At 36.3% G+C, this 27996-nt stretch overlaps 1 protein-coding gene across 1 annotated transcript; it reads right to left on the reverse strand.

Annotated features, from left to right (window-relative positions):
- Positions 1 to 551: 551 nt before the first annotated feature.
- Positions 552 to 27897, reverse strand: LOC306887152 (cingulin-like). The gene is made up of 21 exons (XM_079444693.1): positions 27689 to 27897; positions 19865 to 20143; positions 17084 to 17741; positions 15100 to 15200; positions 14951 to 15020; positions 10796 to 10911; positions 10507 to 10639; positions 10034 to 10246; positions 9723 to 9871; positions 8689 to 8809; positions 8396 to 8608; positions 8096 to 8317; positions 6897 to 7145; positions 6616 to 6786; positions 6374 to 6535; positions 6182 to 6271; positions 4907 to 4990; positions 4613 to 4731; positions 4038 to 4146; positions 3780 to 3943; positions 552 to 2078 (listed from the first exon to the last, which is right to left on the reverse strand). The coding sequence occupies exons 2-21, from the start codon at positions 20140 to 20142 to the stop codon at positions 1937 to 1939; spliced, it is 3564 nt and encodes a 1187-aa protein (XP_079300819.1). The 5' UTR covers position 20143; positions 27689 to 27897; the 3' UTR covers positions 552 to 1936.
- Between the last annotated feature and the right edge of the window lie 99 nt (positions 27898 to 27996).

Consider the following 27996-nt stretch of genomic DNA (forward strand, 5'->3'; position numbering starts at 1 on the left):
AAGACTGAGAACTCCTCATCATACAGATGCTCACAGCTGAACTCTAGCACATCAGAGCACTTTCACAGAGTTGTCTTCAGTTACTCTGAATTTAATGCGGAAGTACTGTAGGAACATGGTCTAATTCTGTGCTCATGTAGAGGCCTTACATTAGAAAGCTGCTATTAGAATATTTAGAAGATGGAAATATGAAGACTGAAAACACCTCATTACATCACATGACATTTCAAATAGCTCACTGCAAAACAACTGAATATGAGCTCAAGCCACAAGACCTTTTACATTCATAAAACTGTTTGTGATCTGGGTAAAATGCAAGATACAATTTTACACATTTCAAATAACCAAATCAACTAGCTACATGATTTTATTATCAAAAACAATATAATATATTCAACATAAAGATATAAACTTGGCCAAAAAGTTTTAAAAATGTTTGGCGTTTAGTACTACTGCTGTTGTACCATATGTCCATGACACACATCAGCTACAATATGTACAAAACACAAGTACACCATAAGCACACAACAAAAACACAATGGAGAGGAACTACTAAAGTACTGAATTTATTTCCGATAGAAAAGGTTTTGCTTACAGAAAAATACAAACCTTTGATTTGATCAGTGCTTAATGCAAATTCTATTACAAATAAATACAAAATGCATGTACATAAATCATTCTCATTTACTTTGGAACAAGAACAATTAAAAAAAATAAAAATTCGATTTACAAGGCATTGTAATGGTGTACCATTCACATGAATCAGATGAATCAGTGTGCATAAATAAAGTCCTGTAGATGTAGACGAGAATAGGCAGCTTGGTATCAAAAAATGAGTTGTGTCTGCTAGAGGATTATGAGACGACTATGGTAGAAAACATCAGTTATTTCAGCTACTTAATATAACATTTGCTTCAATATTATACATTGAAGTAAAAAAACTGAAGATCGTGTGCTGGTAAATTAACAAAATGAATCATTTTCATTGTTTTAACATCAAGAATGAACAAACACTGATTTGTCTTGTCGGTAAACAATTAACAATTTTGGTGGGAACAGAAACACTAGTTGTGCTTTCACCTAAATAATATACAATAATTGCATAACAGAAAAGACAGAATTTCACAGTGCAGTTGATTTAGAAACGCTCTGCTATATTATAATGCTCAATTACGTTTGCTACAGGTACATCAGCATCTCATTTTTCAAGTTCAGCATTTGTACTGAAATAGTAGTAATGTAAGTATGGCTGAAATGTAAATGTCTTTGTGATTATGTTGTTATAAATTGTATTTTAGCATCACTGATGCCTCTGTGTAGGATTCACTAGTACCTTTCTCTTCTATTCTCTTGGATCTGTTTAGATGCATGTTTTGAACTATTACCTGTATTTCTCTTTGTATTGCTATACTACATTATAGTAACATATGCTTTTTATTCTTTTCTTCCCCCATTCAGATGACTACTCTCTCTCTCTCTCTCTCTCTCTCTCTCTCTCTCTTTCTTCTAACTGGATTTTTGGAAAAATGTTCTCTGCTGTGTTCATTTCTTCTTCTAATACCTGATATCCTTCATCTCCCATCAGCCTGTCTTAACACACTCCTAATGAAATCATCAGTGCTCATAATCGGTCACAGGACCCTTAAAACAAAATTAAATCCTGTTTCTTTTCCTCCATCTCTGTTAATTCACTTTAAAAGTTCAATATTTCTTTGTATCAAAAATTGAAAATGTCAGGTGTCTCAAAGTGTGAAAAAAGCTGTCGTCCTGTTTTATAGATGCATTAACCTCAGTTTGTACAATCTGATTTATAATTATGGTGCTGTGGTGTAGCAGTTATAGCCCAAGAGTGGGAAATTTAGAGCAGCAGTGAAGTTATTGTGTGTCCAGGAATGAAGCTTCAATGAAGAGGAATTCCAGATTCCTCTCTCGCTCTTCAGCAGGAACTGGTCTGTAGGTTGCTCTCAGTGAGGATGGAGGTTATCCTGGAATGATCATACAATCCATCATCATCATCATCATCAGAGCTGAGCACAGAAGACTCCAGAGCTGACTGTCGGGCCTGCTGGATCTTCCTCCTGAGTGGAAAAACAATACTATTTAACAGTAGTGTCTAAGAAAAAAAAATCTAAAATTCTTAAAATTTAACAAATTGTGTAATTATTAAACGTTAGGGGTGTAACGGTACATGTATTCATACATAAATGTATTCGTATTTTCGGTATGGGTCTTACGGTTCTGTACGCATGTGTACTGAACAAATCGTTCCATTTCTGTTTTTTTTTTCTTCAGGAAATTCAGACAATAAATGCCGTTTTGGTGCTCTGGGATGTGGTGTGACGGATGTATAAAAGCTGTATAAATCGCCTCAGTTCTATCGGCAGCACGGAGCGCAATCATCCCTTCCTCTTTATTCTAGTAAAGCGAAATAAACATGAATGAACATCACACCCCTCACATAATCGCTCAATTAGTGTTTCAACCATTTAAAGACGTCATTAAAACAGCTTTTTTTGAAACAGCAGTGTCTATAGCTTGTTATTTGCTAGAGAAATTAAGTCTAGTGAAGAGCATTTTGCGAAATATTAGACTTAATTAATTATATTTCACTTTACCTGTTTGTGATGTCTTAATTGTTTAATATATGTTTAAATTAATGTTCTATGAAAGACAGCCACTGTGTAAATTATTAATTTCAAAAACAAATTGAAATTGTATAATTTAGAAGTTAATTTAAAAATTGCATTATGTGCAGTTTACATGTTTGCATGGGATTTTTTTTTTTTTATTTGAGTGTTGTTTATTATAGTTAAAAGTAAATAGTAATTGAATTTAAGTTCGGGCTCTGTTGTTAATTGTAACCTTATAGTGAAGTAAAAGGACTCACTATAGTTTAGAGACCATAAGCTGAGGTAGATTTCAATCCCTAAGAAAACTGTAATTAGAATTGAATTTATTTAAAGAAAGAGCAATTTGTTCAAGTAAACCAGTTGTTTAGTTTTTTCCTCATGCTGTACTGAAACATGACGTCAAACCCGAGGTATGTACCGAACAGCCATGTTTGTGTACCGTTACACCCCTATTATACATACAGTTTTGTAGCCTTGACATTATTTTATTTCATTTTATTTTTACTATTATTTGGAAGAGTGGTCTCAACCAGCGGGCCTCAAGCAAACTTCCAAGTGGGCCACAGGATGAAAATATTTTAGCATTATTAATAGAATTAATATGAAAATTACTAGCAATATTATTCTGAACACTAAGTAGGAGCCATATAAATTTTCATGTTAAAGTGAATGTCATATAACTGTGGGCAAATATGGAAGTAAAATACAAAAAAAAAGTAATGCCCGCACACTGATATAACTGCTCCACACAAATTTTTTTTGCAGTGTTTGTGGCATGTGCACACCTTTTTTGCATTTTTCACAAATATGGGAGTGTCAAACACATTTTCAACACACATTTTTTGTTGTATGTTCATTAAATTTTTGCCTTGATTTAAATAATCATCTGAACCCTCAAGAAATGCCTCAATGTTTTCGATGGATAAAATGAACTTTTAGACTCAAATGTAAAGAATGACTAATGTTTCACAAGTTATTCCTTCACTCAGCTCCTGCGGTTTTGGTTTGTTTTTTGCCCATTTCACACTGAACCAAACACACCAAAACAGCAAACTAGTCATAACTGCTCTTTATAAACAAACAGCTTATTTATATGAACAGTAACAGTAAATACTCCACCATTTTCTTCTCTCAGTCACACACACTTACTTGAGCTCATTCTCTAGTGCCGTGACTTTGGACTGCAGCGCCTCCTTCTGTTCCTGCATCTCCTCCATGTCTCTGATGGCCTTCCTCCTCAATCCCTCCAGCCGCTCTGCCTCGGCCTCTCCTTCATCCAACTGCCTCTTCAGAGCCTTCACACGCAGAGTCAGCTAAAGAAGAACACATGCATTAAACACACAAACACTCACGGGTCTCTCACACACACTGCTCTATATGAGCACATGTAACGTGTGTATTCTTCACCTGATCTCTCTGCTCTATGTGCTGATGTCTCTCCTCATCCAGGGTGATGTTCAGCTCCTTTAGTTTCCTCTCCAAACGTCGCTGAGAGGACAGAACTGAGTTCTTCTCTCTGTAAAAACACAACAATATGCTTGAACCTGAGGATTTCCTTAACTTGACATGCACTGCAATTTTTCTTACTGTTGAGGGGATGTTGTGATTTTTTTTCTTCTTCATTTGTTCAATGAAATTATTTATTATTCTGGTGTATATACAAATACATAGCTCCAATAAAATGTTAAACTTTTTTGGTGAAGCCAGTGAAAATATTGGCAGAGCAAATTAAAATCTAATCAGATTTAAATTTCTCCCAGCGTAATTTTATAAAATATAAGCATTCCAAATTAGTAGTAGTTTGAAAGTAGAAGCAGTAGTTTTCGAGAACCGCTTTATGGCCTGCATTGTTTATACAGTCTGTGTATTTTCTAGCAGCATAAAGTGCTTTCAATTAAAGAAGAGTGCTTTTCTCAAGCATTCCATCACGGTAGTGGTTTTAGAACCGCAGTTCATTAGGACCCTTTTTTTTTTTTTTTTACCTCTCCTCTGCACGCAGTCGTTCCTCGAGGTCCTGGATTTTGCTCTCCAGCTGAGACACACCAGTAGTGGAACGTGACTGGCCCTCCATCTCAGCTACACGAGATTTATAATCCTTTATCTGAAAGAGATGCAGATTAGATGAAACCCTGTGGCCAATTTGAATGAAAGCATTGTGCATTTAAAAAAAGAAATACTTTTATCATTTTTGTTATCATAGAAACTCAGGCAAAGATGAATGCAGCATGCAGTAGGACTATGGATTTGCCGTACTGTTCAATAGTCATGTGGCGTACCTGTCTCTCCAGAGCATTTTTGTCCAGCTCCAGGTCTTGTTTCGAGGATCGTTCTTGCATGAGCTCTGCACGCAGCTGTTCAATCTACAAAGAGAGTAGAATTACGATCACATTTTGATTCAAGCATTTAGAAGATCACAGATCTGAATGTCTTGTAGAGGCACAAGGATAATGAAAGTAACTTTAATTGACTATTAATGATGGGCACTACAATACATAAACATAACAACATTACATACAATATTCATATATTACCATTACAGCCCTAAATTATAATCCTTGTCAACATTTAACATCTCGCAAAAAATTTATTAATAAATATGTATAGAATTATTATATAATTTAAGCCCTTTGCTACTATACCAGCTAGCCATATTATGGTACATATATTTTCATATTTCTTTCTGAATCTTTATTCTTATTTTTTTAATTAATATTTTATTTAATTGCATTTAGTAAACAAAGGCACCATCAGAGCTGTATATATACACATTACTTTTCTGAAGTTTGAGGAAAGTAAGATTTTTTTGGTTACACTTTAGACCAGAGAACACATTTTCACTAGTTTTCCTTCAATAAACTCCTAATTTGCTGCTGATTGTTAGTAAGTAAGGTAGTTTTTGTAGTTAAGTATTGGGGGGTAAGGGATCTAAAATGTGGTCATGCAGAATAAGGCATTTGATATGTGTTTTATAAGTACTATGAATCGCTTTTTGTATTCCCCAATTGTAAGTCGCTTTGGATAAAAGCGTCTGCCAAATGACTAAATGTAAATGTACTAATGAACAACCAATATGTTAATAGTTAATAGTGTTCCCTAATCTACTGTTTTACTGATTAATATTTTTTGATATTGATTAATATTGACTGATATTTTCTAAAGACTATTTTTATTCAGTATGAAATTCATCAAAAGTGACAGTAAAGACATACATTTTTACAGGATTTCAAATAAATACCATACTTGTGAACTTTATATTCCTAAAAAAAAAAAAAAAAAAAAAAAATTCAAAATAGTCAAACATTTCAACAAAACAAACAAATAATAATAATAAAAAAAAAAACACCAAGCAGCACGACTGCTTCAACATTTATAATAGTAATGAGAAGAAATGTTTGTTGGGCACTAAATTAGCATATTAGAATAATTATTGAAGGATCATGTGACGCTGAAGCCTGGAGTAAAATTCAGCTTTGCCATCACAGGAATAAGTGATATTTTAATTAAGAATTAAAAAAATCTTACCAACCCCAAACTTTTGAATGGCAGCGTACCTGATCTCGGCTCCTGGAGATTCTTTCTGTCAGCATCTCTGCATTGTTCTTTTCCTCGTCCAACTCAAGCTCCAGGTGCTTGATTTTGTCCTGCAGGTGGAGCCACAGAGTGAAGACAGAGTGTTACCACATCATGACTATCACCGTTACACCATTTCACTAAAACACCAGAAGAGTGAAGGTGAAACACACCTCCAAGCTGCGGATCTCCCGCGAGCGGTCGTTTTGTGTGGAACGCTGTGTCTCAATCTCACTCTCCATATGTTTGAGGCGGTTGGTGAGCATCTCTTTATCTAATAAAGCATTGTCTCGATCCTCATAACTTGAGAACAGCTCCTTCTTTTGACAGGCCAACTAAAAACAAGGAAAATTGTATGACCACAAATTGTAGACTGATTAAAAATGTTTAGATTTTTATGAGGCCAGTGTTGCACCTCTTCCTGTAGGGAATGGATGGTGCTCTGTGCTCTCTCCAGCTCACTGAGCTTCTCTTTGGTGTTTTTATGCGAGTCCTGCTGCTCTTTCCTCCACTTCTCTTTCTGTTCGTCCAGCTGAGCCTGCACGAGCCGCACCTCCTCAAGGGATGCTGCAGACAAGCGCTCCATCTGACATACAGAAACGGAGGAAAAGGGATGTGAGGAAGCAAGAGAGAGATAAGGACAGACAAGAAAGTAAAATGCATGCCAGATTAAAATTTGTGTCTATGAACACATACCTCTTTATTGAGTTTGTCTATTGCTCTCTCCTGCTGCCTCTTCTGTTCCTCGAGCTGTGCGTTCTCCTTGCGGACAGCGTCTCTGTCCTTCTCCTTCTCTTCCAGATTACGAGCCAGCTCGTCCCGCTCTAGGCCCAGTCTGGAGTTCTCGCTTCTGGACTCCTCCAGCTGCTGCCTAAGTTTCCTGGTCTCCTCCTGCTGCTCTTGTTCGGCCTCAATACTCTGAGACGTGCGCTCCTGCAGCTGAGACTACAGACACACAGATAACGCATCAGAGAAAAAGAAAGAACAAACAGATAACTGTCTATTTTTGAATGCATGACATCAGCTAGAGATCTCAAAAGTGACAGAAAGGATCAGAAAAACAACAACTGAGTTTCCAACCATTAAAAGATTAGTTGACTTCAGGAATAAAAAATTCCTGATAATTTACTCATCCCCATGTCATCCAAGATGTTCATGTCTTTCTTTCTTCAGTCAAAAAGAAATGAAGGTTTTTGAGGAAAACATGCCAGGATTTTTCTCCATATAGTGGTGTAGCATTTGGACCAATCAGACACACATTTTGCATTTGATTTAACAAATCAATTAGTTATTAGATTAACAAATGGTCACAGACCCCCCACCCACCCAGTACACATACTGGGTGCTGGTATGTCTGTCAATGACTCCAGGCCCCTGGTTCCATGGCAACCCATCTGATAACACTTGTTTTATTGCTCAAAAGGAATGCGGGAAGTCACTTCTTTTCCCCTTAGGAAAGAGACATGGACTCTTCTCTAATTAATTCATAGAAAAACCTTTCTTTGAATGAACACACATATCTTCAGGTCATTGTGTATATTATTACTGTTCTTGTATATGTTTTTGCGTATTGTATCCTGTTTTATGCATGATTATGATAGAACACTAGTTAATATTACCTCATGTATATCATGTTTGGTCTCTATCAATTCATCTTCGGATGATCTAATTGAGAGTGTATATTATATGTCGATACCTATGCAACATAAAAGTGTTCTAAGAATCTTTAATAGTTTGTATATCAAAACTCCAGACCATTACATCTTTTAAAATGCAGCTGACGGAAAGTCACCCCACACTCGCAAACCAATACACTTACACACAGTTTTATTGGAGTTTAACGAGAGGAGAAATAAGGTGCATCATTACATAATTATGTTAATCTGCATCCTAACCTCCAGGCGAATGATTCTCTCCTTCATACGCGCATTGGTTTCCTCGAGTTCCTTGTGCTCATGTGTCAGATTGTTTACTTGGGTTTGAGCAGAGCTGAGTTTGTCTCTCTCGGCCTGCAGCTCTTCTTCAGTTGAGAGCAGCTGACTGCGCAGTCGGCCCACCTCTTCTTGCATGTCACTCAACTCTGTGCGCAGGGCATCCACTAATGAAGGTTCTGCTAGCTGCCAGAGGTAAATAAAAATCATAAGTGAAACACAAATGGATGGTACCTGCTTTGATGCCGTAATACTGTACGGTACCTGTTTGGCCCTTTCGTGAGCTTTAGTCAGCTCTTCTTTATCTCTGCGAGACTGGTCCCTCAATCTGTCAATCTCATATTTCTGATCTGCTTCAAGCTCTTGTTTGCTCTTCTTTAATAACACAATTTCCATTGTCTTCTTGTCAAGATCTGTTCTTAATTTATCCATATCTGCCTGGGCCTTCTGTAGGTCAGCACGACAACGCTCAAGTTCCTATAAAAATACAATGAGTATTTTCAGTCTTGAAAACTTTTATTAATTTAACATTCATAAGCAAAAAAGTATGGATATACCTGGCTGACTGTCTGGGTCTGTTTGGGATCTGGTATCTGCCGTTTCATTGTGTTGATTTTCTCCTGCAGATCTTTCAGCTCCTCCTCAGACTCCTCTTTCTCCATACGAGCCTGGAGTAACCTAACACACACGTATATATACACACATATAATACAAACACCATATGCAAAACAAAAAAGTAGCTAAACCGTAAGCGTTTAATAACATATGTACACAGTCTGCTGTGCATAGCAACTATTAAAATGTCCTAAATGAGAACTTATTGTAATACGATTGAACTCCTAATATTTCCTGATGATGTTAATTTGGGTGGACAATCTATTGATTTAGTGTCAAGTTATTGTGAAAGTAATGTTGGTTATGTGCATTTTTTATTGGACTTTGTCTCAATTAATGGTACCATCTTGCTCTGTTACAGACAGGCCATTCATTGTTGGAAAAATTACTTTGGTGTATTTAAATTTGTAGATTAGCGGAATCTCTTCTGAAAAAAACAAGCAGCAGGATTTGATTTCTTGATGCAGAGTATTTGTGATGATGAATTAGTGATGAAGTAGTTAGAGTTGTCATACAGAATGTATCACGATTTTCTGTAATCTTTAGTAATATTAAAACTAGTTCCTTTAAATTCAGTAAGGATTTTGTGTTTTAAAATTTTGATTTAGTACACTTAAAAAAAAATAAAAAAATAAAATAAATAAATAAAACAAAGCATTCAATAATTTATTATTAAATCATCAAATCATTTGTTTAAAATGATAGTTGTGGAATCTTAGACTACAAATCAGACTTACAAATACTAATAGGTTCAATCACACATCTACTGATAAATCTACAATTTTCTTTCAGCTAATCTGAGAGTGTCTCTCACTCTGCTTTGGGTTTAACCCGTTGTCCACTGCTCCACCAAAATGCATACAATGAAAAAGGAGAGACAAATACACATTAACAAAAAAGACAGAAATAAGAAATAAGCGTAATGCAAAACTAATTAAACTGTATACCTAAACTAACATGTGTAAGTGCGACTCACTCTTGTTTGGTGTTGCGTAGCTCTTCTCTGCTGGACTGAAACTGCTCTCTCCAGTGGTTTCCCTCATCCCTGCTCTCCTCCAATTGCTGCTGAAGAGACCTTACTGTAGAGTTCACACGGTGACGCTCGGCTTCAATACTTGCTTGAGACTGAGGTACAGAGAGATAATCACGTTGTGCATATGTGCAACATGATTCCTATGCAAAGTGCTGCGAGTTTAATCACTTCTTTCTAAATGGCATAATAACCAGTGTTCAACAGGGTTCTGTCTTGGGTCCCATTTAATTTCCTGTACAGCGTTGGGTGTGTACCTGTGAAACCTGCTCCATGCTTGCTCGTAGTCGCTCCATGTCTTGGCTGTACTGCTCTCTGAGAGTCTCTATCTCCTTGTCATGCGTGGAGACCTCATCTTTCAGTGCCCCCTTTAGAGCAGTCAGCTCCCTCTCTCTCTGCCTCAGATTGTCCTCCTGCTTCTGACACAGCGCTGCAGCTTCGGCCAACTCACCTCTCACTGACATCAACTCCTGTAAACAAACAAATCATAATTCTTTTTAATAATCTCAATACCAGCACAGTAATATCATTTTACTACTAGTAATTTGCAGTTTTTGGCAGCAGCCTAATATGTGCAGTACAGTATGTGTGAATGAAATATTCTAAGGGTTTTCACAAATTTAAAAATTTTACTGTCAAAAACAGCAATAAGGTGTTGATTTGTCATTACAAATTCTTTTTGTAGCATGACCTTTTTAACTCAGTCTAAAGTGTGTGTGTGTGTTATCACCATGTGCATAGTGTCAGTCTGAGCTTTGCTGTCTGTCTCTCTCCTCAGCTCCTCCTGTAGTCCTGCCAGCTGATCCTCCAGCTCTCTAATGAGAGATTCTGCATTCTCTCTGTCCATTCGTAACTGAGTTAGCCTGAGAGAGAGAGAGAGAGAGAGAGGGGAGTAAACAGATAAATCCTAATTTAACTATACATTATTTTGCAGATTTTATATCATTCTCAGCACAGATGTGTGAATGTCCATGTTGGTAAACACACAATAGTGACAAATGTATTTGCGTTTGTCTTACTCTGAATGTGTTTGGTGCAGCTCTGTATTCTTTCGTCCCAGCTCTTCCTCCAGCTGTACATTTTCATCCAGACATTTCTCAAGCTCCTCCTTCAAGGAGTCATCAGATCTGTTCACCTGAAATCCAAGGGGCAATGGTTATACACCTATGCTCTTAAGTATACATACCCATTTTCTCGTAAGTTTAAGAATATTTAAATTCATAAAAAATATATTTTAAATAAAGATCATAATTTTGTTTAGTTGTATTTGTGTTTCACATTTAATCATGTGTTGCCTCAAGCATCAACTGCTTGTAGTCATTTGTGATAGTCACTGTGGGGAAGAACTCAAATATGCAGGGCACGTTGGGGACTTGAACCAGAAGTATGTCATTTTTTTAACAGGAAAGTTTGTGCAAATTATATTGATGGAACTAAATTATAACTTTATAATTATTACTTTGAATGCTGAATAGTTGCTTTTTATAATAGTTAAAATAAAATAGAAAATATTAAATTAAAAAATACAATACAAATTATAATTTCATTAGGACAGTACTAAATAACATCTTGCGGTAAACGTATGAGAAGAACTGTACTGTATATAACTGTGCGTCAAACTTTTCATGCTTTTCATGTAAACAAGGCATTACCAGATTATGCTCCAATTAGCTCAAAACACTATAATCCAAGTCCACCTCTATGATAGTATTTAGAAGGTAGAGTAGTAATTAGTGGTTTGCTACCCCTGCTGAGACATAGTAATAGGCTTGAGGATTTAATCCTGTCTAAAGATCACTATACTAAGTAATTGCTCTCAGAAAGAAACAATACAGTCCTTGCCTAAAGCAAACAAGGAAGTACATATGAGAGTTCTAAATTATTCCCAAAAGCTCAGCATTGAAGACAAAGAATGGTTATAATAATACTACACATACGCACACTACTGTTCAAAAGTTTGCGGTTAGTAAGATTTTATGTTTTGGAAAGAAGTCTCTTATGTTCACCAAAGCTGCATTTATTTGGTTAAAAAACAGTTAAGTGTAATTTTGTAATATCACAACTGTTTTCTATTTTAATATATTTTAAAATGTAGTTTATTCCTGTGACAGCCAAGCTGTTTTCATCAGTCATTTCTCCAGTCTTCAGTTTTACATACAGTGCCCTCCAAAAGTATTGGAACAGTAAAGACAAAATTTCTCTGTTGGCTGTGGAGTCAAGACATTTACAAATATGATTAAAAGAGGAATATGAGACAAAACTACAGAAATGTCATAAGAGGAAGTCAATTCGAGCTCTAGCAAAAACAAAGGGCATGGAGAAATCAAGAGTTTGGAAACCACCAGCAACCAACAACGACCTGATCGGCTGAGAAAACAATAGTAGTTGATGACAGATGAATCATAAAAGCTGTGAAAATGAACCCTAAAAGATGTGTCTGTAAAATCACCAACAACTTCCAGAAAGCTGGGGTGATGCTCTGACAATCTACTGTCCTCAGGAGACTTTGACACAGAATTACAGATGCTACACAGCAAGATGCAAACCTCTGACCAGCACCAAAAATAGAAAGCCAAGATTAGAGTTTGCAAAAAAGCACAAAGGTGAGCCAGAAGAGTTTTTGAACTGTATTTATGGACCGATGAGACAAAGATGAACCTTTATCTAAGTGATGGGAAAGCAAAAATGTGGAGAAAAAAGGGAAATTCAAATGATCCCAAGCATTCAGCCTCATCTGTAACGCATGGTGGAAGTGATGTCGTGGCATGGGCGTGCATGGCTGCCTCTGGAACAGGCCCTCTCATCTTTACTGATGACTTAATGTATGATGACAGTAGCAGAATGAATTTGGAAGGGTACAAAACCATCATGCCTACAAATATTCAAGAAAATGCCACCAGATTCATTGGGAAGTGCTTCATATTGCATCAGGACAATGACCCAAAACACCCTGCCAGTTCAGTCAAGGAATTTATAAGAGCAAAGAAATGGAAAGTCTTAGATTGCCCAAGTCAATCTCCAGATTTAAATCTGATTGAACATGAATTTCACCAGCTGAAGAGGAGAGTAAAGGCAGAAACTCCCCAAAACAAGCAACAATTAGAACTGGCTGCATTAAAGGCTGGGAAAAGTATTTCAAAGGATGAGACCAAGAGTCTGGTGATGTCTATGGGTCACAGACTCACTGCTGTGATTGTGCGCAAGGGATCTGCAGCTAAATAATAGCATTTAATCTTTTATATCTGCCTTATGTTCAACTGTCCCAATACTTATGCTCACATCAATGAGTGGGATGGACTCCTTTTTATTTGTGCTGTTCTTTTTATTTGGTAAAACATGTATGTGTTGAAATGACTAATAATAAAATGTGACATTCTGTAGTTTTGTCTCATATTCCTCTTTTAATCATATTTGCAAATGTCTTGACTCCACAGCCAACAGAGCAATTTTGTCTTTACTGTTCCAATACGTATGGAGGGCACTGTATGTCTTCAGAAATCATTTTAATATACCGATTTGGTGCTCAAAAAAATAATTTCTTATCATTATCATCAATCTCAAAAACCTAATATTGCTGCTTAATCCTAAAACAGAAAGTTCAAAAAGAGCATTCAAAAGAACAATTTATTTTAAAATAGAAATCAATATTATACAATGTCTTTACTGCCACTTTGCGGAATTGTGATTAATTGCTTTAAAAAATATAATAAATTAAAAATAAATTCTATTTTACAGACAACAAACTTCTGAATGGTCGTGTGATAATATATTATAAAATAAACCACAAGGTATTAAACCAACATTACATTGAATCACCTTCAATATAAAATACCTCCATCAACATTTAGCAAGTATGCAGGTTTTTTGATGCCTTTAACAGTATAACTTCAAGTCAAGTTTTTTCGATTTGCTGCACCGGTTTTAAAAGTCTCATAATTAAGTTCAACTCAGGTACTCAGAAAATCGTCTATGATGTTAACTTCTTCCTGGCAGGAAAACCCAGACGCATTCATCAGGCATCTAGGTCTTCTCAGATAATTACACCGAAGCTAAATGGCCCACTGTTTGCCTGAGAGAGTAACGCTTATGACTCGCATTCCAAACTTATACAGTACAATCACCATATGGTTTACTAGCAATTTTCAAATATAAGCTTGACAGAAGGCATTACAGGATTTTTTTTTCAGTGTCTGTTTACATTTGGAATTTCTGATGGTCACTTATTAGCATTTATAATTTTATATAATTTTATTACTTTAGATTGATTTATGCTGGATCTTTTTTATATCATCTAATTAATGAGCTTTTGTGTGGAGGAGGTAAACCTTCCTCCTTTCAATCTAAAATGGGCTCAGCTGTTGTAAGTGAGGTGGGATCCGCTGCCAATTCATTATAGCTTAGCAAGAGATGCCAACACCTAAAAAGCCATCAAATGTAATGCCCATTTTAGTAATGCCTGTCTGCACACTGAGCAGTGCCAACTGAGCCTACCTCCACAGCTAGACAGGATGATTTTATCACTATAGTAAATCATCTCACACTGCGGACACTTGTTTATAACAGCTTTTTAAAAATGGCAGATTTATTTGCAGCTGGGTTTAGTCAAAGTCAGAGCACTCTGTGGCTATCTTGGTAACACCCCGGGCAGCAATTTTCTAAGCAGATAATACAAGTACATCTTTTATGTACTTTAATGGAGGAATGATGGCAATATTCTAAACTGTCTGTCAAGATTATGCCTTAATAACAGCTCAAATCAATGAAATCAGCAATTCTATCATACATTTTGATTCTTTAGTTCAAAGCACACTAAAAAGTGCATTTTAAAGTAAACAAACAAGCAATATCGCTATCAAAAACACCTACTGGCTCTTATAACTGAAGGGCAGGACATTACATGATAACGGTCTCTGATTTAGTACACATGAATCACCTTTCATAATATAAATCATTTAATATTAAAGCCTGAAAAGAACTTCGAGTCTTTTTTGTTTGTACGGTCACCGACTGTGCTTCGGTTCACCTGAAAAGCTGAACTGGTTGTGTCATAATAGTGGAAGCACCTGAATCACAAGTCTTTCATCTTTTTTAACATGATCAGGAGTTGATATTTGTTTTAAGTTCGAAAATTAAAGTGAAGAAATAGCAATGCTTCGAAATGTGACAGACTGTACCTTCAGTCCTTGAATTTTATTACAGATGACTCGAACTCTGTGCTTAATGACAGCATCTCCCTCTGTATTCCTGAAGAATTAGGAAAAACAAAATGTTACTAAATGTTACTCTGTATATATTGCTGTTATGCATCAGAACAATGGTTTACCCCTGACGTAGAACATCGTAGATTATCTGCTGTATCGGATCTTCAGTTGAGAACTCTGACCCTGAACTTTGGCCTTGGTCCATCAAAAGGTCAGGAGTTACCTAAATGGAGATAACTGTTTAATAAGCATCAAACACAACCCACATAGAATATGTGCAAAACAAAAAGTAACATTTCTTAAACTGTCTAAAGAGTGGGCTACAATTGATACATCTGAGTAGTAACATAAGTGTGCACTCTGTCAGCTGACACCAACAAGCTAAATGACATTCAATGCCAGAGAGAATAGACTATCAGGTTGATGAATAGCTTTACTGTAACCTACTCAAATTACACTCTTCCAAAACTCCCAGAAAGGTAGTAAGGACATCGTTAAAATAGTCCATGTGACATCAGTGGTTCAATTGTAATTTTATGCAGCAATGAGAATACTTTGTGCGAAAGAAAACAAAAATAATGACTTTATTCAACAATTTCTGCTCTTCTGTGTCAGACTTCGACAAACGTTCACAACAGTACCACAACCTATGTGTGCATTAATCTGCTTACAAACAAGCTGAAAATTAAGGTTGAACCACTGATGTTACATGGACTATTTTAACAATGTCCTTACTACCTTTCTGGGCCTTGAACGTGTCAGTTGCATTGTTGTCTATCTATTGCTGTTCATCACAAATATCTTAATTTGTGTTCTGAAGATGAACAAATGTCTTACAGGTTTGGAACAACATGAGGGTACATAATGACAGAATTTTCATTTTTGGGTAAACTATCCATTTAAAGCATCGGAGGTGCACATCCAAATGCAAATGTCCAAAATGGTGCAAATGCAAAGGATGTTCCAAAGAGCAGATCCCTTTTTGGCATGCATCCTTCATAAAGAAAATAATGCAATCCCAAGTAAACAAGAATGAGTTGAGAAGTGTCACTTAAAAATATATTTCATTAAAAAAAACAAGTAAATCGGAAAAAAACATTTAAATACAAACATACATAATTTTTTTTTTAAGCTACAGGAAAAATATTAACAAAATTTAATAATTTAATTTAGTTAATTCAATCAATTTATTTATTTAAATATTAAGTTTTAATTCATTTTTTTATTATTACTTTTTTACCCAACATTTGTTTATTATGTAGTTTTATGCTTAGAGAAACATTTACATTGTGTTGACTTGCTAACACAATTGGAATCAACTGGGAGTTGAGCCTCCATTTGTTCAGAGGAACGCAGTCTAAATAAGACAGCAATGAAAGTAGCCTACTGTATGTAGACAGCAAAGCAGTTCACTAGATTTTGGAACAAAGCCTCAGAAGGGATGTTCCAATCCGATTTCAGATTCTGAAAGTTATCAACATTGCAATCCGATTCGTATATTCATTTACATGTACACTACACGTATTCAGAACAAAACTTAAGCATGAAATGTCCAGTCGCCGCATTCAAAACCTGAGAAAGTACCTGAAAACATAACGTCATCGGAGCTACCACAAGCATAATGGTAGTTTTTGCCTTAATAACACAACTCAAAAGAAAACTGACATGTCTATCAGAAAAGCTTTAGCAAATATTCATTAAATATTCAGTTTACTCCACTGACCAGTTTGAAGGACGGAAGACAAAAATAAACATTTGTAAGACCTATATTGATTAGATGATGACAGATTGTGGTGCTCAATTAATCTTTCTTCTAATGATTATCTGGTTGCATGTAAACAAAACCAGTGATAGATAAGGCAAAACTAAGGACATTTTATGTGACTGCAGAACTAGCTAGAAACGGAGAAAGTTGCCCTAGACATTATTTCTATGAAAACAAACCTGCATGTAAGAGAATACATGGTATGGAGGTCAAAAAGAAGAGAAATGAGTTGTTCCCCACAGGTTCAGCACTTGTTATTAATTTCAAAATGAATGCTAAACACAAAGAGTAGTGCATACTTTTAATACTGCAAACCTCAGTTTATTTAACCCATCACTCACATGTCCATCAACTGAAGCAGATGAAGAGACAGCCGTGACCATGGTGAGAGAACTTGAACCGCGGCCCAGGCTGCTGTAGGCAGAGGCAGGTGAGGAAGACCGCGGTGAAGAGTATGTGTTTAGGATGAGAGATGAAGCAGGTAATGGTGAGGTTGAGGAGGGTCTGTCGTCTGCATTTGGGATGGGATGGCGCCCCTTTGTGTTGGTCCTAGTGTTACCCACATGTGCTGCAGAGCTCCCATCAAACCTGTCGGCGAGTCTGTGTGCAGGCATCTGACTGATGGAGTTGGGAGCTGATTGGCTGTGAGTGTGCTGGTTGTATGGAGATTTTTCGACTGATTCTGATGAGATGTAGTGACTGCCTCCAGCTCTCCCTCTTCCCAAAGTGCCATTCAGCCCTGTCTGGCAGGATCCACCCCAGTGATTTCTCTCCATCCTTTCTCTAGGCAGCTCCCTCTCTGCTCCCATACCAATACCTCCATCCAGGTTTCCGTAGCTACCAGAGCGACCGTCTCCAAGCGGACGTCGAAGTTGATCTGTGAAGTCTTCGCTGCCGTTTTCTCTATCCAACAGGGAGCCATGCGATTGAGCTCGACGCAGGGGGATGTTCTCTCCAGACGAGAAATACGGCCCCTGGATTACCCCATCCTCTCTCCTCCTAGCAAACAAACAGACAATTAGAAAATGACAAAGATATAGATTAAACATTCCTTTCTAGCTTAAAGATTCATCTATACTCAATTTATATAGTTTTTGCATATACAATTTATATTTTATGAAGATTTTAATTTCACTATTTTTAAATGTTAAAAATAATGACATTCAATTATACTGTAAATGTTGAATGGCTATAATTAATGGCTAAAATGGAGGAAACTTAATTTAATAGAGACATCGGTAGCAATATTGGCATCAATGATACTGGCGTTCATTAATAACAGGCCACTTGGTAAAAAGATGTCATTAAACACACATTTAAAAACAATATACAATACTTATACTGCCCAAAAGGCAAAATACCTTAACTCACTAGTGTGAAACTGAGAAAAATTACTTTAAAGTTTTCCAGCCAAATTAATTATAGGTAGGACTCTAGAAATTTGGCAATTAGATGTTTTAGTAATGAAAATGATCTACATCAAAAAATTGTGGGCTAAAACTAGATTTTTTACCCCTATTTTGAAGTTACTATACTCTGCTTTTGCATTGTCTGCAAAAGGTGAGAAGTCACACCAAGGCAAAAGACAGTAACTTCCACATTATCAATATCTGGTTGCTGATCACCATTTACAAAATCGTTACAGTAACACCTGTATAAAATACAGTGATCACGGGCTCATATAGGCTATTGCATACAGTAATGTGACTGTATTAAGGTTTTTTTTTTACCATAACAAGCAGACTAAAAGTAAAACATGTTACCTTACCGTTTTGCAACCAATTTATTTGCTATGCTCAGTAACGTAAATAATGCTAGACATAGCATAATTGCCTTTATATTGACTTGAATGAAATAGCCTAAAAGAACGACATGTGAATTTATGTGAACGCCAGCAAGCAGGAATGCTTAGAATGCTTGTGGATTAAACATCTCCGACAACGTTCATCGGAAAAGGTAGGATATGGATTTAATTGCCAACTGTTAGTAGGCAACTGATTTTATGATTGATCATGCTACATGCAGGTGATAGCCTGGTGAATACTCTGCATTATAAAACGAAAAAAAAAAAAATCTTTAAAGATTATTCACAATTACGTATTGCTGCCAAGGTATCTAGACTTTACAGTGCTTTGTTATATGGAGCTGTTTGGTATGTAGATCGCATTCTAATTCGTTTTTAAATGCGGCAGACTTTACTGGACAGTATAATTTTTTTTAAAAAAAAGGCAGAACACCGTATAACTCCAAGTCGTAAACATAACTTAATTTTGACACGCAGTTAAACAAAAGCAGAACGCCATAACTCAATTTGAGCATTCCAAACAAAGTGAAAGAGCCGTAACTGGTGTTATACAGAGTTCTGCCTTGGTTTCTCCAGGGGTTTTCGAAGTTACGGTTGACATCCCATTATTTTCTCGTAAAAACAACGAAATTGATACTTATGCACATGATAAAGGATGTCTTGAATCTCCCAAAAATATCAATAATTAATTTTCGACCAAAATCGAAGTTACGGTCTTTTGCCTTTGCACGGCAGTATATTATTTCTACATTAATTTCGAAATGCAATGTGAAATTAAAACAATATAAATATATTATATTAATATGCAATTAATATAATGTAATTAATTAGTTCATTTTTGCAACCAATCACTAATTTTAGTAAAGATTTATAATATTTTTAACATTCATTTTAAGCACAGAGATTTAGATGAGGTGGTTTTAAGATAATAAAAAAATAGTGCTGTCAAATGATTAATCATGATTCAAAATCAAAATAAGTTTGTTTACATAATGTGCGTGTACTGTATATTTATTATGTATATATAAAGACACACACAGTATATATTTTGAAAAAAATTTGCATGTGTATATATACACACACATATACACTAAATATATATGTGTGTGTGTATGTATATATGCATGCATGTATATATATATATATATATATATATGTAAAATTTTTCTTAAATATATACATGCGTGTATTTATAAATACATAATAAATATACACAGTACACACAAATTATGTAAACAATTTTTTTAGATGCGATTAATTGTTTGACAGCACTACAAATAAAACTGAATTTTTCTTTAAAAAATGATGTGGAGCATACCTAGGCAGGCTGCTGTAGGCAGGTGGTGGGGTTCTCAGCAGTACTCCATATGAATCTCCTTTTTCTCCCTCTTTCAGTACAACATAGGGCTGCCCACCGATGCCCTGCACCCTCACTGCCACTCCATAGCGAGGCGGTGGCTTTTTCGGAGGCTTTTTTGATGGCTCTTTCCGAGGATGCCCACTCACTCCCCCTCCGGTGTCCTGCAGGTCATTTATGAAGCGAATCTGTACCCCATAGTCCACGGGGGTCTTCTTACCTGAGACAGGAGCAGACATCCTAGAGGAGAGATAAAGAGAGACAAAGAAAAAGTCAAAATATTTTTTTCTCAACAGTTTGAAGCATCTAGTGGCCTCAAACAGATTAAATACTCCTTATGAGTTCCAGAACTATTTTTTTCTCCTTCAGTTTCAGAAAATTCTTCAATAAAAAAAAAGTTCTAACCCTTCAACCAAAGCAACCAGATCAGAGGTGAATCACAACAGCACAAAAAAAATTATTATTATTATTTTTTTTTTTCCTGTCACAGCCCTGAATGTCCTTTTCTTCATACTGACCCTTACAGAAGCAATATGATGTCCTTCAGATTACACTCCACTGCACAACCTGATCTGAAGTCACTTCCCCCTCTATGGACACTGCTTTCCTCTTCTCCAAAAAAGCACTTTACTTCAACAAGACACCATGCTGAATTCCCTTTTCTTTTTGCTGGATATTGTGCCAGATTTGGGGGCAGTATCCTACTTTACTTATTTGACAATTAAACAAGTATTTATTTATTTATTGAGTTTTTCATTATCTTAAATCCTTCTGGCCTAAATAATTGTGCTTAAATGCTAGAAAGGATTTTTGTTTGTATACAAATGATTTTTACTAAATTAAAATAGGTTTAACATAATTTGTCATAATATGACTGATTAATCTTCAAGTGTTACACTCCAGAAAGAAGCCACGTACAGGAACAGCCATTTTAGAGGTGGAGGAAGTTATTCCATATTAATAATATGATGAAGACATTTTCTTTTCTTTGTTATAATGTACACTAATGAATCCTTCACGAAAAGATCAGGAACACACATTATTAATAAAGTAAATGGGTTCGATTTCATAATGACTTCAGCATTCTTGTAGACAATGCTGGTCTGTGTTGAAATGTGTCTAGCCTATGTTACTCTCTAAAGGAGAATTTGAATGGGATTTTTACAAGCAGAACCCTACTGTTGTGCTCTATTGAGATACAGACAGATACAGACACACAGACAGTCAAATGAGGCAGGATTGAATTACACACACTACTCCATGCTGCCGTTTACCTCTGACTCCTGGCACAGAAGACCCAAAGGCCTTTATTATTCATTAACCTCAACACACACGCACACACACTCGTTTGTTTTTCACGGTGTAGACATTACATTGACTTTCCATCCTAAACATCACCTTTTCATAAAAAAAAAATATTCTCAAAACCCAGGGAAGCTCCAGCATTATTGTGATGTAATGGAGTAGAAAAACGAAGGTGTGTCTGGTGTGATGGAATGACAGTATCTCAATAAGCAACAGATTATAGCATGAAGGGTGTGACAGAGGAACAAAGTGCATTCTCAGACACTGGTACATCTTTACCGTTTCTCTTTCTGTCTGTCACTCTCACATTAGTCGTCCTCTTCAGTAACAAAAAACAAAAAATCAGCTCTGCAATACACTAAACAGACTGCAAACTACAAACACATTCAGTCTGATTAGTACTGCTTCTCTTACACAAGTGATGAAGAATCTAGTGTAATAAAACGCATGATAAACCAGTATCGGGGACATTCACTCCCATGACTAAATCATGGGAAGAGCACTGAGCAACTCCTGCTCACAATAAATCTACAGCTTTTGTTAAAGGGACCAAATGTCTGGTTAAAACAAACATTCAGCCTGAGATGAGTAAAACCGTGTTAAGAGACATATTTACTGTGTGACATATAAAGGAGCCTTCATGACTACTGCATTGTGAATACAATGAATGGGCTTATTATGTTTTGGCACCAGAAAGCTGAGATGGCTGACGTGTGCATGTCAATGACTGAAAGGAGACTGGAGAAAGACAGACAGGCAGGTGGATGGTTACACATGTAGTGAGAAAGCAGAAGCAGCACTTCACTGATCATTTTCCTCTCTCAGAATCATCCATCAACTGTGTTTATTGTAGCTGCAGCAGTATTTATGTACTTTTACAGTGATCATGATTAAATTCCAGCTCCCACACTCATATAGGTGGAGTTTCGGTCCTAGACAACAGACTTTGAACGCCATAAAAGAACTATAAAGTTGGACATGCTTCTTTATTGATAGCAGTGGGACACTGTTGTGTTTAATATGATGAACATTTATCCTAAGGACCTAGACAAATGCTGTAAACAATTTGTGCAGCAGCCAGTTGTAATATGGCAACAAATCTCACAGCATCTTTCATTTTTCACAATAATTTAAAGACACTGCATTTTGAAGCAAACAATAATGCTGGCACTGTGATCAAAGTTCTTTTGCGGCAAGCCAGGCAACTCTTTGGTCTTATTCTAGGCAGTTATTTCCAGTCATGATCCAATCTACTCAAAGAGGCAAAGACCAAAATCTCCAACTGCTGGTCAAGGTAACATTCCAGTTTTCAAAATATAAATTCACTCACACACACACAAAAAAAAGAAAATTCTAAAATATCTTAATTTCCATTCTAAAGATGAACAAAGGTCTTACAGGTCTGAAACGTGAGTTATTAATGACAGAATTCATTAATAAAGATATGAACTATCCCTTTAACTCGCCTCAATCACTTTTGATTATCCACATGATGACTGTCAGATTATTTATTTTATAATAACAGTGATCTGGTCAAACAAACTTCTGTCACGGTCTACGGCGATCCATTTCCTCTGTGTCAGTGTGTCAGTGGCCAGACAAATAGAGGCACCATTTAGCCTCTCAGCACTGCATAGGCTGAATGGAGGGAGCCCGTGAGTGGGATGGAGGGGGGAGTATGAGGACCCTCTCCCATTATTACAGTGAAGTGGGGCAGAAAACAAGGGCAGCTATGCTGAGAACACTGGCTTCTCTATCACACTCGCTCTCTCCTGCTCACATACACTGATCCAAATCAGAGATGTCACTGTTCCCTTCATAGGCAATAGCCTGTGGTATGCAGGGGTTTACTTATCCCAAAAAAAACACAACCCACTGCTTTTTCTCTCTTCAAAATAAAGTACTGTTAATTATATCTGCTATATCATTTTCTTTTATGATGATTTCATGATGACTTTTGCCCATCTTAAATGCTTTTAACACTAGATTTGACCTACCACTTTTACCTTGGTGGACTTTATGGATTGTGGTTCATTTTTGTATTTTAATTTATTTATTTAGTTATCCCAATTCTATGTTTTATGTCTGCTGCAATGCCTCAATCCCCCCCCCAGAGATTAATCAAGTATTATCCTCACTGAACCTATCCCATCTCATTCTATCATTCTCTCCTATATCCTAGTAAATTTGAGGGTTAACACTTTATTTAACCCTGCAACTCCTTTTCAGAAGTCAGAAAAACTTCTGAAAAGCAACAACAAAATGTGAAACAATGGTGTGCAAGAAGGTCACAGTGAGTTGTTTAGCAACTGAGAACCAATCATAAACTAAACAATGCTTGTCTCATTATACATTCATGGATTGTGTACATCTGCAAAAACGTTCAGCTTCCACAGTCCTGTTCAGCTTCCATACATTGAACAATGGCAGCAAACACTTTTGAAATTAATAATATTACACCTGTTTTTAAAAATGGAAAAGCAATCTAAACTATTTTAATAATAAATTCATAAATAAGCGAATAAGAACATTTACCCCACAATCCTTTATTTTCTTTATCCATTCATCGGCTAATATACAGCATATCTGCACCACTGAATTACCTAATAGGAGATTAGCAGATTCTGTATTTAAAAAAAAAAGAAGCCGCACAGTACTTGTGTCCTACTTTCACTCTGATGGACAGAAGTGGAGATAGACAGAAAGGTAAAGGGATAAAAAAACAGAACTATATCACCCATAGGTGTAGATGCTAAAATTATTGTTATCTTTCCTGATGTGAACAGGCCATTATTGAGCCCTAATAATGTGATGATAAACCAAAAGTGTCTGTCTAATTTGCAAGTATTTATCACAACCCCAAAAAACATATAGTTAGATATAACTCAAATCTAGACTATGCTTGACCATCTTACTTGTACACATTCACAGCCAAGATTTAGCCCATTCATAGAAACATGTCAAAATAACAGAATATTATACACTTACACATTAGGACAGACACATACTGTACCTTCCATGTCTCATTTCACCTGATCGGGGAGATGATGCAACAACAAACAGTCCAATTAGCAGGTCTTAATGAACCACATTTCTAAAAAAAACAAAAAAAAAAACAGAAACACCCTCATACCAGATTCTCCAGGGACACCTGTCCACAGCTCAGAGTCTTTAACCTCTTGTTCACCCATCAAATTGAATTCTCCGATCTTAAATTGAATCGGGACTGCCGAGCTCTCAGATGTGGAACGTCTAATAGAATTAGCAGGGAACGGAGGCAGTAGGATTCAGGACACATCTATGCAGTCAGTATATTTTGTAGGGTCTCCGCTGACTTTTACAAACCAAATTAATGCGACTACAATCAGTGCATCAGAGCATGTTTAATTTTGCTCAGACATGCATTGCATCAGACTTCATATCAATATAAAATATGACATCAGTCTCCTTTTTTTCAGGTTAGAATTCACTTAACACGGGAGGTAGAGAACAAGCATGCTTAGCATTCCCAGAGTCCTTTAGGTTTTCAACAACAACCTCTCAGCATACTTCAGTAACACTTTTGAAATCAACCCATGGTGTGTATTAGTAAGTATGACAAGCAGTCTGATGGGAAACACAACCAGAATCTGTTATTTTCCATTAATTTGAGAAGGATAAACCAATCACTGATATTCACTCTGGGGTGATTTACCTGACAGGTGAGATATAGAATTCATCTAGATTACTCTACAAATTAAGCACTCAGGTTGCTGTGAGAAAGCATCTGAGAAAATGTAGCCTATCGTAAGCTTTCTTCCCGTCTTGGTATCGCGCCATTAGTGCTCGACTCCCCTTTACATTCTACATTCTTTATCTCCTGCCAAACTCCCTCTCAATCTCCTCTTTCTTTCTTGCCCCCTCCCTTCTTGAACTTCAGTCACTCTTTTTGTTTCAATTATAGAAAAACAAGAATTTCTTCTTCTGGGTGTCTAATGGATCTCACGGGCATGACTAAAACAGGATTCATTTTTGCCAAACACACATCATACTTCCAGAAACCCACACAATATACGAAGAAACCTTATCTAGCCAGTGTGCGCATGAGATGTGTTCATGAAAAGCTTAAGCAAGATATGACTCTCAGCTGTGAATCACACTAGAGGATTAACATCTCATATAAATGCAATAAGTTATGTTTGTCTATGGCTCAGCACAAAGTAGTCATAGGTCAATAACCAAGATATCAGTGTGATATGAGGGACGCAAGAACAATACGTTTTGGCTTTATGGTCTAATATGTGCAAGCAATGATTCAAATGAAAAATATGCTTTAAATTAATTCCAAAGATTCCAACCAGGATATGTGTTGATATCTGAGTATACTTTAGTGGGTTCAAGGGGGTAGTTGGAAAGATTTTGCTTAAAACCTACAAAACATAAATTACTAATTTATTGGATATTATATTAATAAATGTACTATTAGGTATTTCTCTGGGAAATTACTCCATATTTGCAGCTAGAATCATTAAAACATATGAAAATCAAAAGCTCATGAGTATCATTAGGGGAAAGATACTTGGGGAGTAGGATTTTCACCAACGGAACTGATAATGTTTTCCATTTAAAGTACCGGGGTTTAAGCAAATTAAATGACTGGAGTCCAGCATACATTACTAGATATCTATCATTTCACCAAGGTTTGAGTAAAAATCAAATAAATATAAATAAAAATACTCCATAATTCTAACGAGTTGTTAAAATCAAAAGCTCATGTGCATGTATCATTAGGGAAAAGCTACTTAGTAAATTTTTCACCCACAGCACTGTTTTTGGTTGCAATGAAATGACAATGAAAGTAGTGACAGATCTTTTCATCTGTATGTGATGTGCATCTGAGTGAAACGTAATATTGGAAAAGAAAAAAAAAGTCAGGCAGGGGCTTGGTTCAATTTCATCAGCTGATTGGATGGAGGCAGATCTGAATTCGAGCTAGCAGTCAATTGTGTTGGTAAGGGTGGGGTTTAAAATCATTACAATGATTGGAGAAGTTCAGTATATGTTACTAGAGAAAAATCTGTCATTTCACAAAGTTTTACAGATCAAATCCACCAAAAATATGATATCAAAAAAAAAAAAAAAAGAAAGAAAAAGATGAAAACATAAATGTTCTCTTCAAAATAGACACTTCTTACATTTTCAAGGTTTTCAGAAGCGGAAGTTGTCATAGTTGGGTAAACTTTAAGAGTGGTGAACAGAAATAAACTTTTTTTTTTTTTTTTTGCATTCCCATTTGCTCAAACAGCAAAAGAAAAAAAAATCCACTTTAGCATTTCTATTACTTTCAAAAAGAGGAAAAAAAAAAAAAAATCTCAGAAATGTATTAGGTTGGTCAAATGTGAGAAAGATTTCAAATTTGCCCTCAGCTATTGTATGAGAGGCACATGCAGCAGCGTTAACTAGTTTGCATTGTGTGTTTTGTTTCCTTCGCTAGATTTTGGAAACTTGTCAGTCTGTGAAAACGGTCCATAAGATAAATAACATACACTTAGAAAACAGAATGAATAGTCACTTCATCTTAACTTTAAAAGTAAATCACTGTAATAATGGCCACTAATAATATCAATGATTATACTGAATTAATATCCAACAAAAATAACACATTTCTATATTGAGCTTTAGCAATGGAGCTATGTGGGGGTACATAAAGCAAAAACAGGTCGTGAAGAAACCATTTAAATGACTGAGAATGAGTAATATTGTAGAGTTTGAGTGGCACTGTTCAACCCAGGCCAATAAAATTCTTCTACACTGAGTCACTGGTTTCAAATCTCTAGAGGCCTTGACGTCTGGATAACATGACCACGGAGCTCCAAACGAGCTATGAATCAAATATCACCAACATCAACACTTTAATTTGCTTAAAAGTTAGTTGTTGTTAAATAGCCCCTTTAAACAGCACACGTTTGACAGTAACATGGTCGCTCACGGCATGTTTGACACAAACTCGTTCTTCATTTGAATGAAAACTGAGCTATTCAAACAAGACTTTAAATGTTTAGCGGACTTTCGGGGCTGTGGTGAGGAGGTAAACAATCACAACACTGTTAAAGCGGGATTGTTTGCCACGTCGAGCCTTTCTCTCTCGAGTTTGCTCCCAAAGCGAGAAGCGCAGGTGTTCACCGGGCGATGCACCTGCGCTATGTGCGAAACTCAATGGGTTAGGAAGCCTCTCGGGGCGAAAACTAATGGAAAATACTGTCATTACGCGGGCTAGACAATAATCCTGTGGCCAGACTTTAATCCATCTTCAGAGAAGACCACTTAAGAAAAAGAAAAAAGAACTAAACCTCGGAGTATGCGAGCGAAACAAGTGTCACTCCCAGTGGAAGAAAATTGAGCTCGAGAATGAGTTGGAGCATCTGCTCGACAAACAATTTAGAATCAATTTCTAGTCACAGTCTAACAGATTTAGCGAGACAAAAATAACATTGAACGTACCTGCTGTTAAGGCAAAGTTTATATTTCACTCTGCTGAATGTTCCTCTGTTTCCTCCTGTGGTTCTCCTTCATGAGAACTAACAGTGTAAAAGTTAAGAAGGTCTCTTTAAATGTGACAGCTCTAACTAATAATCCCAAGGGAAAACATTTGCTAAACACAACCTGTTACCTTTCAGACCGATACCACATGCTCCGCCCACTTTACGCGTGAGGATAATCTCATTGGCTGATAGTGGCGTCGTGGGTGGAACGCGTGAAAGCATTTCTGTTTCGGTTATTGGTGAGTTTGTGTGTCAATCACAATTGAA

The sequence above is a fragment of the Barbus barbus genome (genome assembly GCF_936440315.1).
Source record: "Barbus barbus genome assembly, chromosome: 21".
Lineage (NCBI taxonomy): Eukaryota > Metazoa > Chordata > Actinopteri > Cypriniformes > Cyprinidae > Barbus > Barbus barbus.

What these genes read in the sequence shown, in the direction of transcription:
- LOC306887152 (XM_079444693.1), bottom strand. Translation starts at nt 20,142, where the DNA reads ATGTCTGCTCCTGTCTCAGGTAAGAAGACCCCCGTGGACTATGGGGTA. An exon ending in TACGATGTTCTACGTCAGGG is followed by an intron (nt 15,021 to 15,099) that starts GTAAACCATTGT and finishes CTAATTCTTCAG; the next exon opens with GAATACAGAGGGAGATGCTG. An exon ending in CTACGCAACACCAAACAAGA is followed by an intron (nt 8,810 to 9,722) that starts GTGAGTCGCACT and finishes CGTGTGTGTTAG; the next exon opens with GTTACTCCAGGCTCGTATGG.